A 16,554-nucleotide genomic window follows, 5' to 3' on the forward strand; every position below is an offset into this window, starting at 1 on the left:
TGGCTTTTATGTTCTTAAACATGCCTGTCAAACCAACCTAATATTTTGGTACCTATGCAGCACATTTAACAAACCGTTTGAGGAAGCTTTCATATTTTAAATTCCAACCCTCTTTTTTGACAAACATATTTAAGAATGTGAACCCCGCTTTAGACCTTACTTTATGAGATACTTTAGCAGATACATCTGAGCATTTTTATCGATAAACTTGCAGTATAACACTTCCTATTACATTAAAGATTTATGGTCTTTTATTTCTATGTAACTAATGTGATTTCAATAATTTCCAATCTCTTGATGTGCACATTTAAAAATGTGCAGAGCAGTATAAATGCATAATGAGTGAACGTCCTTAAGCAAAATTTAATAATTTCAACCCTGCGAATGACTCTCTGGACACCCCCTTGCCATTCCGAATTGTATCCTATCAAATTTGACATGAGCGTTTTCTTCCGATTCGGAACAAATATAACTTCGGAACTGCTTAGCGCCAGTCGACGGTTCCATCAGCTTTGATGGGTCTGTAAAAAGTGTAATTTGTTGTTTTTTTATTTTTATTTTTTTAAGAAAAAGGCATTACAATTTCAATCAATTTCATTAATCTTCTTCGGCATTAAATCTCAAATCTATCAAATTGTTAACATTAGAATCGTATTGAAATAAAATTGCATAAAGTTCGTTAGATGGCGTGGTTCGAATTTAAGTAAAATATCGTCCTAAAAGTGAGTTTCTGTTGCGAGGAATATTTTCAGCACTGTGAACTGTGACTGTCGTCGACGCTTATAAAACGGCGCCATTTTAGAATGTGAATAATAAAAAATTAACTAAAAACATTTTTGTCTCCGTAAGTTTTGTAAACAAACTTATTCTTAGTGTTTATTCAATTAATATAATTTTGTTTCTATAACAAAGATGATTAATAATTATTTATCTGGTGAAATGGTTTTAACACCTAAAAATGTTCTCATAGTTTTTATAAAACTTGACCTAGATTGAAAAATTCGTGTGGCATATTAATCTATTAATCCGAGAAAATAAAATTGCACTTATACCCAATGTTCATTGCAGAATACAATAATTCCTCATAAATTAGTTTTGATTAAATTGAAGTAAACTTTCCAATTTTAAAATACTAGCAGCCAAGACGCTTTTTTGTTTCCCTGTAGTTTAAGGTAAAATTTTGTTCTATGTAGAAACTCTTTTTTAAAGCACGAAGCTTTCAAAGTAGAACATTATTTTTTTTTTAATTGAAATTTCAATATGACTATATTTGTGCCCTAATCGGAAGTCCCACATGAAGAAAACTAGCGGGCGGGATTCCAGACTTAGGTGATGAGTGATGACATCTGCGATTGGGGTATATTTGCTTTCCCTGAGCGAATAACATCTGCTGGACGCTTCTGGTGCGACCGGTTTTAAAGTCTCAAACTACCCGCCGCAAAACAAACTGCGAGGGTCACGAAAATATTCGTCTGTCTTTAATTTGATAGGTACCATGCAATTTACGGGCAAGGATTGCAGAACCGTCCGCATGCTCGCAGATTTTGAATAGTGTTTTGTTTTCTATTGTTGTTTCAGGATACCAGGTTAAAAAAGAAAACAATTTATGAGGAAGAAAATGTTTTTACTTTAAAGGGAAAGCAATTTCAAATGCATCATAAAAACAAAGAATTGAATGTGACCGGCTAGACTGGTATTGTCCTGTTTCTTTTTCTTTTTTTATTGTGGGAAAGTTATTAAAAACCTACATAGTTAAAGAATATATTTGTACCTAGTACATTTGGAAAACTAGTACGTTTGTTTTTGAAATCCAAAATAGAACCATCCTTTAATTAAGTTTTGATCTAAATACCTACAGTTTTTGTTACTAAAGAGCTATCTATAAAAATTAAATCAATATTTTCCATTATCTGAAGTTGTCTGTTGCATAAAGTAAAGTTTCTTTTCGTAGATATGATCCCACGCAGATAGATTGAATTTGTTTCTAAAAATAAATAGGTATGTTTGCAAATCTCAAATCTTTTCACTGATGATTTTGACAGTTATACAGGTATATGCACATAGTATATATTACTTTTTTATTTTTTTTGGTTCGTTTGTAAAGGTTCCTTAAACAAATTTGGCAGAGGCCTAATATAAATGATGCTGCATAGTTCTTTTGTTTTAAAACACCTTTGAGAAGAAGGGTTTGTCAATTGTTCTAAAGTATATTTCTCATTTAGTTATATGTTGGGTTTGGGATAACATCACACTTCCATCAAAAGCATCTTCTGTGGAAGAACAACTACTTCTTAATATGTATGTTATTATGTGTAGTCGTCACATAAGGACAGCCATTTACGACACAAAATAAATAAAAGTAGTGAATGGCCCGCCTAAATTCTGGCGCAAAATTTCAAGGCATTATTAATCAAAACATCCATTCGTTATAAAACTGTTATCTTATTTTTCTTAACATTAATATGTATTGAATAAATGTCAATTTCGTTTCAGTTTAGCTTCTGTTAACATAGTTGGAAATTCCAATCGCCGTAATTGCCTTAATGTTAATTAGGGAGAATCTACTCATAAAGGGCTATCGACGCTCAACACCCGACTCTAAAAAGTTATGGTGAAAGAGTCAAACGGCTTTTCATCATGATCATCAGCCCGAGGACTGGAATTCGGTCCTGGCTTAACTCTACTTGTCTCTCCATTTATCTCGATCGTGAGCCCACGCGATATACTTGCGAACCTCAAAGTTTCGGGGTTCCTGGTCGATGCCATCTCCCCAGTATAAGCATGATCTGCAACTCTGTTGTCCACTTCCTCGGGGTGGTTCCTTTTCGTTCACGCGAGCTAGGATTGCCTTTTAGTAAGCATCTAGGTCTCGGGCCGATATGTGAGTACTGGAAAACCAAATCTTGTACAACAGCAGATTATAAGTTATAGTAGATTTTTCGATTAAAAAATCTTTGACCGACTGAATAGTTGGTTTGATCGACCGCCGTATTTCTTCTTCTATGTTGTTATCGGCTACTACTATTGACCCAATGTATTTGAAAGAATACACTACTTGAAATTTATGCTCCGATATTTTGATGGTTTACTGAAGAAGTTTATAACAAGAGTTAATCAAAACAGTTCCATAAATATCTATACAAACAATCCTTGTCACTGTAGGTTATATGGCTAAAATATTTAAGGCATTACCATGATTTAAGGGTGGCCAATTTTAGCGAAACTATTTTTATTATTAAGCTTATATTGCTAAATAATTGAAATAACAGTTAATACATAACATGCGGTTCTTATCTTATGGTGTTTTATATTTTGTGACAGAACTTATGGCACGACTACGTAGTTTTGCAATGCAATTTTTTTGTAAGCAAAGTATCTTTTAATATCAACTCCTTCAACCTTAACGTTACTTTTTAAAAAAGTTTATAGAAGGTGGCAAACGTTTCTGAGTTTTTTCTGGCCAAATCATACAAATTTCGTGCCTACATACTTGACTTCAAAAACTACAAATTTGACTAACATTACCGATTTCCCAGGTGTTCAACATTATCTTTCATCTTGAGTGCGAAACCAAGGTAGTTCGTTTTGTATTCTTGTCAGATTGTTATATATGTACATATACCTAACTACATCTTGCGAGTATACGTACTGTATTGAAAAAGAAAAAATTTAGGAGAGTTTGATGACCTCTTGAATTGAATATGTAATTTCTTTTATCCACCCTTAAATTATAAAAACAGCCAAACCAATAAATAAAAAAAATTGAAACAGAAGGAACAAAAATTTAAATAGCCTGCATTCGACTAAGATCTGCAAAAAGGAAAAAAAAAAAACAAATTATTTCACATTTCCAGTTCGATGAACACAGTAATAACACTCAAATGTATATATTATCTACATATGTATCCTTTCGGTTTTAAAAACTTACTGCAACTCAATTTGGAATAGACATGTTGATAGAATTCTATGAATTCAGTTTGCTCTATATCACAATGTTTTCATACAAAAAAGCCATGTTTCTGTAACACGATTAAATCCAAGATTCTTATTAAACTTTCCAAAACAGCGTTGGAGAATATAAAAGTACTTTATTCTGTTTATATATCTTTGCCTATGTATGTTACTTAATCTTTTGGGATTGCAGTTTTGAGATTATTTAAGCATTTAAAAAGTTTTAAAAGTTTAGACCATTATTTAATACATTGAATAAATACTAACTCAAAAGTTAAGTCTTTGGTGGGTGTGAGTACGATTTTCTTACTCTACTGCATAGTACCTGTATATTTTGTAAATACTAAATACATACATCAAAGGTTACATCTTAAAATAAGAGAAATTTGCTTAACTAAATTTCCGGGGCTTATTTCCATTACTAACAATTAATGAACTCGTGTCCGTTTTATAGATTATGACTTTGGCAAGAGTATGTAAACAAAAAAAATATTTCTTATGATGGTTAATTGTTTTTGTGTATAAATAAAAACATTACAATTTTATAGGGACTCGAAATAATGAAACACAAAAGTCATCATGAAGCGAAGGTTGTGGCTCAAGCAGCACCACAGTCGAGCGAAAATGAAGTATGATGCTGATAACTATTAAAATTTAGTTTTCAACAAAATCTTAAACATATATTCTAATTTTAGGAGTCGGATTGCACGGCTACAGAATCGAGCTCGATGTCAGAACGATTGCATAAGAAAAGACGAAAAAGTACCACACAATTTAGCGTCTTAAGGTAAGATACATCAACAAAATAAAACAACACTTATGTATTAACATATGTCCTTAGCTGCATGAATATAATATCGTCAAATAAAATTCAATAATAATATCCTTGCATGTGTATATAATTAAAACTTTAGCTCTAAGTAAAATTGAGTATGGGTTGTGAATAAACGGTCACTGTCCAAAGTATATTTTAAACATCATAAAACGCATCTAGAAGAAGCATAAAGAATGTCCAATCTGACGAAGGCTTCTCACCATCCAAAGACGCTATCAATATAAATGTCGACAACGACATAAAAAAAAAGCGAATACAAAATTGACAAAACGAAACCCATCTCCCATCGCTACAGTTTTTAAACAGTCAAGGCCTAACAATCAGCCAACAGAACGCCTCATCGTTACATTTTTTGAATAATCAAAGATTAGCAATCAGCAAACCAAAAAAGAATATCTGATCACCCCGTTTCGATAAGCCTTAATCACTGTGCTTTAGACCAGTAAAGTTCACAGAAGATCAAATTTTAACATTACAGCAGATCCTAGAAAATCATCTACACTGTATGAAGTCCTGTCCAATTTTGGCCCTGCCAAACTCTTCTTTTTCTGATGTGTTGGATGTCTATGGAGAATAAGCGCTGCTTTGGTTGGAAAGGTTGGAAACGGGTTTCCGAACCTCTTCATATAAAATAATGTTTTAGACAAGGTGATGCGCCGTCATGTGATTTCTTTAAAATCGTTATGACAGAATAGTGCAGAGCTCCCACATCAACATCAGCCACACTGTCTTTCAAAAGTCTCCAATAACTTGCGCATGCTGACGATATTGACATAATTGCTAGAACTCAAGACGATGTCAATGGGGCTATTGTGAGCATTAACGAGAGTAAAACCATTATACATGCTGTCATTAAGAAAGGACATTCAACACCGAAGTTTCGGTTAAATCCTCACCATCGATTGATGTAACTTGGAAGTAATTTAAGAACACATTCTATGAACACAGAAAATAACACCAGCCTAGTGCTGAGATCAAATGAAACGGAGAATTGCTCTTCCTAACCGCTCTTTCTTTGGGGCAATCATTCACCTCCTGCTAACGGTGCAGAGGCATTGACTATAACAAAAGCGTACTTAAGGATAAAAGTCCCACATCTGATATGGCTGGGTCACTTAGAGCGTTTGGAAACCAACGCTCCGGCCCAGAAAATCTTGAAATCCACCCATACAGAATAAGGTAAGAATGAAGATTTATATTAACCGATAGCTTTTTCTCGGTCCTTTTACGAGAAGCTTTCGTCATTCTTCAAGCGACTAAAGTTCCAGCCAAGCATCTTAGCATTAATCAATGCAATTCACTATGTAAAAGAAAAAACCGGAATCAAATCAGTTATAAGATATCAACCTATAAAATTGAAAAATATTAAAGTAATGTGGACTCCAGGCCATGTTTCAATATGACTCACCTTTATTCACTTTAAAATTCTTCGCCAACGCCAATCTTCTTAAACTCAACGGAAGGATATCTTAAAATATCTATCTGCACTGCAAGAATTAAAATCTACGCCGATGTTTGAAGCAAAAAGTTAATAACTTCTAAACTTCGACTTTTGGACACACCAATGCATTCCATAAACGCCTCAACAACAACGGCTCCCACCCTACAAGCAACGCCCCTTATGACTTCAAATATATTTTGGACCATTGTCCGTTGTCGCAACACATAATTAAAAAGAAAAAAAAAATTAGAAACGACTCAATATATGAAATTCGCATGAATTTTATACCGAGTTTCAAAAAAAAAAGATACAAAATTGTAATTCGAATTCCCAACCAAGGAAACTACTAGCCGCAAAGCTTGTTAAATTTTAAATTAGTTTTATATATTGTAATTGATTTTTTAACAAATATTTATAAAAGTAATAATATTTAAAAAATAATTGCAGGTCTGATACTGATGGCTTGCGTATGAAAATATCAGCCATCCGAAGGAAAACCACTGACTTGAGACAGGAGGATGTGAAAAGCCGTTCGGAGAACAACAACATCGAGCCATCAAAATCGAACAGGGACAAAATGTTGGCCCCATTAGAATCTGCTACAAAGCCAACAGTTTCGGCGTTAAAATCCTGTTGCTCCATTTATGTTAAAGAAAGTGATTCAAGATCGGAAGCTAGTAGTTCGGGAAAAATAAAAAAGTTAAAATTAAAACGAAAAAAGGTGAGTTCAGCAAAGATTTTCTTAAGCATTCATTTAACTTGAGTCCCCTATCCAAACCCATATAGACAGGAAAACACCATGATGCAAAGCAGCTTCCATTTGGGGTTATAACACAAAATCCCCAAACGTTATTTAAAAACACGAATCATATAAAGGATCGACCGCTAAGCAGTTTAAACCAGCCTTCTGTGCTTCCCGACGACAATATAGGACTGTCCTCAAGTGATAACGAATTGCCAGCTTTAGTTAGTGCAGCTATCAAATGTGTAGAGAGTGATTCGGACTCTCACTCAAATTGTACTCAACCTAAAATCCAATACACTTCAAGTTTGCTTCAAGATTTCATGGAAAAAACGCAGAAGTTATCAGAGAGTGCGAACAAAGGAAAGAGAACTAATGAAATTGCAACAACGTCGACGGCAAGTACAAGCCTTCTAAATGGCGGTGAACAGACTCAACTGCTGCGGAAGAAGCGCGGAAGACCGAAGAAATCTGCGAACGCCCCAGTGGTCAATGAATCGGCCGATTCGGGCGTAGTTTCGTCCCATGCTCAGAGCATATCTCCTTCGCCAAAGAATCTAATTGAGCGTTCTCGGTCACATGCAAGAGTGGAGAGAAATATTTCACCCCCAAAAATCGACATTGTTAATTTGGAAAAAAGAGTATATGCCATGAACGAGCGAGTGCTCTATCCGCCTCCGAAGAGCAAGATGAGAAAGCAACAAGCTGCTGCTCCAAAACAAGCTCCTGTAAGCGTAAACAATAAATCCTTAGCAATAAAATCGAACCACAAAGAAGATACACTGGACCCCGTGTGGCGGAAGATAGATGTGAACTCGAAATTTCGCAGGCCAAGTGTGAGTGGATACAAAAGTGATGGCTGTGGATTCTCCACTACAGTTTGCAGTAAAATATTAACTGCAAAGAGCGGCTATGCCAGCGATTACAGCGTTCGGAATAACCATTACTCCGGGTACAAGAGCGATGCCAGTGGCAAAAGTCGTTGCAGTATGAAAAGCTGCTACAGTCGAGTGAGTAGGGCTAAGAGCTGTGATGGGAAACGGCGGACGAAATTCCGTCGCAAGCGGAGGCCAACTTTAAGCCAATCAAAATCAGTGATTAACATAAACGAGCAGGATATTTTGCAATTGGCCGGCCTAAGTCTTGGACAGAGTAGCGAAGAAAGCAGCGGGTCTGTGGTGTGCAAGCCAAAAATTCTAGTTGAAGACGCAGAATCGACGAATGTCTACAAAAAGTACGGTGAGATCAATCGGTACATCACAACAGGCGAGTACTTTGGTAGGAGTAAGACGTCTCATTTCGCTGGAAGTAAACATTTAGAGACCTGCAATGTCGACCAAGAATCTCAAGATCCTTACAACTTTTTGGGTTCAATAGGCACCAAGCTCTGCTCTCGTTCGAGGAAGAGCTCAGTCGCTATTGAGCTGCCCCCGCAACTGAGTTCATCTCGCAAACTGAAGTCAAGGCGGTCGTCTGTTGCGAGTTTCTGCAGCAGCTTCTTTTCCGGAGTTTCCAAAGTCAAGAGACGACATCGGAGGAAGAGCAATAAATTTGGTTGCAGTAAGATGGTGGTCGTTGATTCGAAACTCTTGACTGAAATAGAAATCATAACTAATTCTTTCCCGATCATGTGCCGTATTCATTGTGATAAACCGGTAGCTAGTGGGTATGCCAAAGAAAAGGCGGGCAGCGAACGAATAGCTCCACAAAAGTCATTATACCAAAACAAACGAAATCTCAAGAAACGGAAGCTAAGCGAAAACGTAGAGTTTGCACTATCTAATGGAATAACATTAGCAGCAGGTGCAACAAGCAAGAGACGTCACAAAAAGACATGCAGCTCAAGCCCCGACGATCACAAGCTGCCTCTCAAAAAGAGACACTACCTTCTGACACCAGGCGATAAAACAGAGAAGGCTTCAGTGGCCTACGCTGCAGAAGCGCTAAAATCTCACAAAGAAGCGACTGACCTCAAAGCAAATATTCATGTGGCAAAACCCAGTGGTAGAGCAGTTTCTACCCGAGCTGCCGTGACACCCAAAAAGAGGCATCTCCTACAAACATGTGGATCTGATGGTCGAAGTAATTCCCCGAACTATGTGAGCGACTCCAAGTCATATTCTTCTAAGAATGGGGCAACAGACAGTGCCCCAGCTGAAGTAGTTAATAACAAAAAACGTAATCGATTGGAGGGGTTAGTCTCAAAAATTGCAAGTGCTAGTAATCTTAGTGAAGGTCCATCTTCACTTGGAAATGAAGCGTCATTCCCCCCGCCGGGTATTTTTGAGCCATCAGTTGAATTGGAAATTCAAATTCCAATAACAAAATTAGGTGAAAATTCGATAATTACCAAAGCTGAAGCGGAGTCCCCCTTGGATCTGTTAGACTTGCATAACAAAACATTTCCAGAAGCTTCCTCAAACGGCAAGGCAGAAAGAGTTGTGGAATCATTGCTCAATAAAACCGGATGCAATTTTATGCTGAAGAGAAAACGAAAGAAAATCAACAGAACCGGTTTTCCAACCGTGAAGCGTAAAAAGAGAAAAGTTAGTGAGCTGTCTGCAGCCCTCGAATCGGAGAGCAAAACTGCAACTGAGCCAAACAAAGCAGATCCAATTTGTGACCGCGTCCCACAGGCGGGTGAGACAAGCGCCACATTTTTGGAGCGTAATCGAACACCGAGATTGTCGGTTGTTAGTCTTGAACGTTTGCAAGGGACGAACAAAAAACAGATTGCACGCGAGTTAACTCCAAGTAGAACTCGTTCGGCCAAAACTTCAACTACAATGTCGGCAGTTAAAAATCGAAAGCAGAGTAAATTACCGAAGAAGGATCAACCTAGACCTCTTTCCAAAAAGAAGGATCAAAGTGTTGAACCGCTAAAAACAAGTGTTAATCCTCTTTTGAAAATGACCTTTCCAACTTGTAAGATACGTCTTAAGCGTCGTATAACAATCCCACAAGCGGCAAAGAAACCAGCGGCACTACCAGCCATTGACCAGATTAAGAAAAATGAAAAGGAAATAACCTCGGATAAGGATCAGCCAGAAAAAGCACCTAAAGCAACTATGAAGAAACCCGGATCGGAAGCCACTAATCTTCTAGAACAGGAACCACTCCCCCTTGCTGCATTTTGTGATGCTACTAACGCAATTGATTCGGAATCGTCTTCATCTGTGTCAGTTTTGAGCGAGGATAGCAAATCAACTTCTCGCAAACAAAAGTGGAAGAAGAGCTATCTTGTGGCAGGCCTTCTATCCGATTACTACAAAGTAGTGGATCCCGCAAGAGGAAAGAAACCCAACTTGAATCAAGTCAAAGAAGCTAATTTTGAGTCAGTATTGCCTGTGAGTCTGCCTCTGTTACCTGCGCCTCCGTATTGTGAGAAGTTCTTCCGGCGAACGGAGACTGATTTCCAGCTTCCCTACGACATATGGTGGTCGTACACCAATGGGAAGCTCCCTACCAGAGAAACTGTGCCTAGTTGGAATTACAGGAAGATCAGGACAAATGTTTACCGCTGTGCGGAAGTGAGGCCAAACACGAACAACATTGACCGGCCTACCTGTAACTGTAAACCGGATGTGGGATGTAGCGATGATTGTCTAAACCGCATGGTTTATACAGAGTGCTCTCCTTCAAGCTGTCCAACAAAAGAGAAGTGTAAAAATCAGAAGATACAGAGGCATGAAGTTGCTCCAGGTGTGGAGCGGTTCATGACTGAAAACAAGGGATGGGGTGTGCGCACGAAGCTGCCAATTAAGAAGGGAACATATATTTTAGAGTATGTCGGAGAAGTTGTGACTGAGAAGGAATTCAAGGATCGAATGGCGACGCTCTACATAAACGACACTCATCATTATTGTCTGCATTTGGATGGTGGGTTGGTAATTGATGGCCATAGAATGGGCAGCGATGGACGTTTTGTGAATCATTCGTGTTCACCGAATTGTGAAATGCAAAAGTGGTCTGTGAATGGTCTTTCGCGAATGGCTTTGTTTGCCGCCCGAAATATTGAGGCTGGAGAGGAGATAAGCTATGATTACAACTTTTCGCTGTTCAATCCATCCGAGGGTCAAGAATGTCGCTGTAACACTCCACAATGTCGTGGAGTAATTGGTGGAAAATCTCAGCGAATAAAGCCTCTCGTGGAACCGCCAAAACCAGTTGAAACCTCTGCTGGACAGACAGATGGAAGGCGAAGTGGTCGACCGCGAAAGAGGCAGGGATCAGCCCGTAAAGATGTTATTCGTCTTCAGTCTAAGGACATTGTAATGACGCAGATGTTGCAGCCGTTGTCGGAGAAGGACAAGAGGTTGATTGGTTTGCAGAGAATCTTCTTAATAAGGAACTTTGAAAAGGTAAGATAACATTTTGTTTTAGATCGAAGTTTATGTTTATGTTTGTCATTTTTATCACGATAGGTTCGTCGCATTAAGTCAAAAGGATCGCAATTGGAAGTTAATAAGGTAGAGCAGGTTGCATCCGCAGCTCTCCAGAGAAGACCCTCGACACCTTCTTCCATTGCTGTACAAATATCAGCCTTGAGGTCACCGAGGAGCATTCAAACTCGGTGTCTAGCGCAGGCTGTTCAAGACCCCGAAGTTGAAAAAATGGCCAAAATGGCAGTCATTTTCAGAGATATATGTTCGGCACTAGAGGAAATCAAGGGTAAGTCTTTAGATCAGCTTTGTGAGTAAAATTAATTTATATTATTTGTGTTCTTGTGTTCAGATGAAAATGGCAAGCCAGAAATTACCAAACTGTATCCAACAATGATGAGAAAGAAGGGAAAGCAATTAAAACAACAAGTCAACATGCATAAACCTGTTGATTTAATTACCATCCAGGCTAATGTCGAGAAAGGCTACTACAAAGTTCCGATGGAGTTTGACGAAGATGTGGAAAGTCTGCTTTCGACAATGCGAGAGTTTCATAAAGAAAACCCCGAGAAGCTTTCAATAATTAAGAACATTTCGGAACTGTACTTCAAGACAAAGGACAACGTTTACGATCAATTAGTTGAGCTAGCTCCTGACAAAAACAGTTTAAAGAGATTCCGACCGAACGCTGGTGTTGAAAAGCCCCCAATGGGAGTTGTTAGTAAGAATTTTTCGTCAAAGTCCAAACACACAAAAGCAACTACAGAGGACATCATCAGTTGCATTTGTGGCTTGTATAAGGATGAAGGTCTGATGATTCAATGCGCACGGTGCAATGTCTGGCAGCATACAGAATGTACAAAGGCGGATGTGAACGCAGACAGCTACTTGTGCGAGAGGTGTGATTCGCGTGTTGTTGATAGGGAAATCCCCTTGGATGACTTCACGGAAGACGGCCATAGATACTATTTATCCCTGATGCGTGGTGATTTGCAGATTCGTCAGGGTGATACTGTTTATGTGTTGCGTGACATCCCCATGAAGGATGAGAACGGCGTCGTTTGTGCCAGCAAAAAGCACACGTACAAGACAATTGGTGAAATAGACTATTCAGAATGCGACATCTTCCGAGTGGAGAGGCTTTGGAAGGATGCAAATGGGAAACGTGTTATTTTCGGTCATCATTTTCTGAGGCCCCATGAGACTTTTCATGAACCATCGAGGCGATTCTATCCGAATGAAGTTGTACGTGTGCCTTTGTACGAACTTGTGCCAATCGATCTCGTTATCGGTCGTTGTTGGGTTCTTGATCGTACCACCTTTTGCAAAGGTCGCCCGGTTGATTGTAATAATGAAGACCATGTTTTCATTTGTGAGCTGAGAGTTGACAAGTCTGCGAGATTTTTTGCGAAAGCAAAAATAAACTGGCCAACGTGCACCAAGAGCTATGCGTTCAAGAAATTCGATGAGAAATTAAGAATCTGCAAGACATATGCGGTAGGATTTGCTTTAGCATTCATGTGTAAATAACTTTAATTAAAATACAATTTTATTCTGTAGCCCCATGATGTTGACCCTGCCTTACTTAAGCCCAGACGCCAGAAGACCGACGCGGCAGAAAATACTACAGCTGTGACTCCAAAATCAACTCCAACACATGTTCAACCCAACAGAAAGACAAATGTTGTTTCTGTATCACAGAAACGAAAAGAATATCTGCCTGTTAAAGTGAGTTTAATTTATTAACCATTTAAATTGTTCTCTTACTTATCATTAATTTATAGACAAGGAAGCAAAAACGAAATCATCTGGAAGTGGTATTGGCAATTATAAAGAAGCTAAAGTCGAAGAAGAATACTCATATGAATGAAGGCGTTTTGGATGTATCATACTTACTTTCGGGACGCGGAGCAAGGAATCGTAAATCGATTGCGGCAAACGTGCCTACGTAGTCAATAAAACAACGTTTATTTAAACTCCATGCATTAGTTTTTGGTCCAAACGATCAATAATATTGTATTTTCGTCACAAGATAATCTTGCATTAAATGCAGTTGGTTTGCCTTTTTGAAAAGTTAAACTAAACTAGAAGATATTTTTCTTTTTTAATAATTGTAATAACCCTGGTCAATGCAACAAAGCTTTGTTGTTTAATATTTGTATATGTTCTGTAATAATAAAAATACTGAGGTACAGAAATAATAAATCTGTACAGAAAACAGAAAAAAAATAATAATAATTAACGATGTAGATAAATTAATTTAATTTATTAGTTAAAAGTTAAAGATGCTGGTTTTCAATTTATTGATAGTTTGGCAGCTGCAAATTTGACTTGAAAAATTTCCAACAGAAGGCACTAGAGTTATAATTGAATGTATATAAAATTACATATACAAATTATATATACACATTTATAATATAATTATTATTCCTATAGTTACTTTATAAAAATGTTACTAATTTATTTGAATGAAGCATGGAACACTTTTTAGAAACATATTGTTTTTGTTTTTAGTTTGCAGCATCATATATGTACGTATTTTGTATGTACGTTTCTTTTTTTTATTTTTAATTTCAGTAATAACTTATTAAGGCATGCCTTTTGTTACTTACACAAATTTGTTTATTTTGGAACAGACCATACAAATACTTAAATAAAATATATTTTTGAGCATTAAATGTCTGTGTTTTGTATCAACTCGTTTGCATTTGAAAAATTTACATTTTAAAAAAGTAGTCTCAACGAAATTTATTAAACATTAATCTAATGATTGTTTCGGATATGAAAGCAGGGCCCTGCTTATAAGGTTCGCTGCGGATCGTTTCAATTTCAATTTTCTTATTAACGAATTCGCTGCGAAGCGAGAATAGCTCTTCCTATATTCCAGTGAATTGACACTTTGGTTTGAATTTTTATTCCTATATTCCAGTGATTTGACAGCTTTCCAAACAAAATTTGTTTTGTTTTGATTGAAATTGTGATATTTTAGTGTGAATTGTGGATAAATTATAAGAAAATTAAAATAAATCCAACTCTCATTTTTACTTAATTACAATCAAGAAAGAATCTGCCAAATCGAACAGTGAATAATAATGAACACTCTCTGAAAATCCGCCAAATAAAAGCTATCGGATTTCAACTCGCCAACAAACATTATGACATTTTAAACTCGCCTTCGAATTCGTTAATTGGTCGAATTCAAAACGAAGACCGCGAATGCGAATGCAATAATTGAAAAATGGCAAACTCGCTAGCAAATCGATTCATCGCGAATCCCATAATCAGGGCCCAGAATAGAGCTTATGATTGATTTGATTTTTTTGTGAATTATAGGAAGATTTTTCTTATAAAAACACGTATAAAAGTATGATACATTGATCATAATTCTGTAATTTCAGCTCCTTGGCTTATTACCAAATTTTACTATAAGAAAGCTCAGGAACATGTAGGACATTGTGGATTTCCGTTTCTTGTTCATTGTTAGAATCCACTATATGCCTAATGGTAGCTTTTCCTATTCAACGGTTTTCGAAGTGATGTAATAGTGATGATTATTTATAAGAGGTCACGTGAATAGAAAGAAACACTACCGTCAACATATCAGTCGGTATCTTTTTTTATTCGACATGATAACACAGAAAATGCGTTTTTGTTTGGACTGCTTTTGAAAATATGCCTTTACTTTTCTTATTCGTAGCATTAAAAATTGTATTAGATTCAGAAGACAAATTTGTAGTAATGAATGTTCACTTTCAAATTTCTGGTAGTCATAGTCTTATAGCCTAGCCTTTATTGCCTCGCCAGTAAGAAGTGTATGATAAACGGTTTAAAGTCGTAAAGTCCATCAAGCAATACGGAACCTAACCATTCTGCAGAGATCAGAAACTAAAAACAGCCAATTAATTTGCTGTTCCGAAAATTTGATTTAAATATTCAGATATACAAACAATGGTTTCAAATTGTACTTATCTTCGGAGTCTTAAGTTTTATCCAAATGTTATATGCAATCGTCTTAACCCTGCAGTCGTCGCGCAACAAAATGTTACACCAGTCGTCGCGTGGATTACATATGTAATCCATTTTAAAATTAGAATAAAACCAAAATGCTTTAATTTTTTTAAATTCATTTTGGCTTTAAAATGTAATTACATGTTTTATTAAGTAAAGTTAACTAACTGTTCTAACTACTTAACGGTAAGTACTAAAAGAGACGAAAAATCCCCACCACTAGTTTCTTAGGAATACTCCATTTTGTATGAGTGGATTACAATAGTAATCCGCGCGACAACTGCAGGGTTAATCTGATAATCTGCATAAAATGATTCATAAATGGACAAAACGATCATTGCTTTTAGCTTTGCCATATTGTTTTCCGTTACAGGACCTGCAAAATTTCCTTCCATTTCGTTGTATTCTTAAATGTTTTTATTTGCTAACTTCCATTTGTGAAAGTTATACATAAAATGTTAGGAGTTTGTTTCTTGGCCTTACCGGCACGAGCTAAAGAACGGTGCACTTTACCATGCAATTCAAAGGACACATTCAAACACAGGCATCGTTCTCCAAAGCGTTTCCTTGACAGTTAAGGACGAAATCTTCGGTGATTCCCTTCAATTGGGTCAATTGAGCGGCAATTGTATCATTTTGGGAAACCTCTAGGGTCTCAACGGAGTCCAAACCAGGTACAAAAAGATGCATTTTTTCTACTTTGTGGCAAATTCTTATCACTCCTGTCGGGGATTTACGAAAAAGTAAGTAATTCTAACCACCACCTAGTTTTTCAGTTGTTTCTTTGTAGAACATTTTTTTTTTAATTAATTTTACCAGACGAATGTAGTTTCAATCTTAAAAAATAAAAAAAAAAAATGACAACCAATGACAATGCTAAGAAATACTTTCAAAACCAAATTCAAACTTATAACGATCTTGGTCCCATAATAAATAAAGAGGGTGGCGCAACAGTCCGTTGTGAACCAGGGCCTAGTGACTTACAACTCTCAACCATTTCTGTGTGCGAGTACTGTTGTCAGAAATGGAAGGGACCTACAATTTAAGGCCGAATCCGAAAGGCTAATTTGAGAGAGCACTTTTTCATGACAACAATTACTCTTGAAAGATTTGTCAACTCCTCAGTAGAGTACCCGCAAAAATTAATTTTTTAAATTAAGGTGGCACAGGCAGAGATTGAACCCAAGACCCCTTG

At 36.9% G+C, this 16,554-nt stretch overlaps 1 protein-coding gene across 2 annotated transcripts; it reads left to right on the plus strand.

The window, feature by feature from the left end:
- The first annotated feature begins 482 nt into the window (after positions 1-482).
- Positions 483-13,569, plus strand: LOC129942913 (histone-lysine N-methyltransferase ash1). 2 transcript variants are annotated; one of them, XM_056052042.1, is made up of 9 exons: positions 483-844; positions 4,500-4,580; positions 4,647-4,738; positions 6,675-6,948; positions 7,014-11,330; positions 11,394-11,640; positions 11,704-12,848; positions 12,912-13,079; positions 13,136-13,569. In XM_056052042.1, exons 2-9 carry the CDS (start codon positions 4,512-4,514, stop codon positions 13,301-13,303), a joined length of 6,480 nt encoding a protein of 2,159 aa, XP_055908017.1. In that variant the 5' UTR covers positions 483-844; positions 4,500-4,511; the 3' UTR covers positions 13,304-13,569. The 2 variants fall into 2 exon arrangements, with proteins under 2 accessions (XP_055908017.1, XP_055908018.1); XM_056052043.1 differs by having other exon boundaries at positions 483-722.
- Positions 13,570-16,554: the final 2,985 nt, after the last annotated feature.

This window comes from Eupeodes corollae, chromosome 1 (genome assembly GCF_945859685.1).
Source record: "Eupeodes corollae chromosome 1, idEupCoro1.1, whole genome shotgun sequence".
NCBI lineage: Eukaryota > Metazoa > Arthropoda > Insecta > Diptera > Syrphidae > Eupeodes > Eupeodes corollae.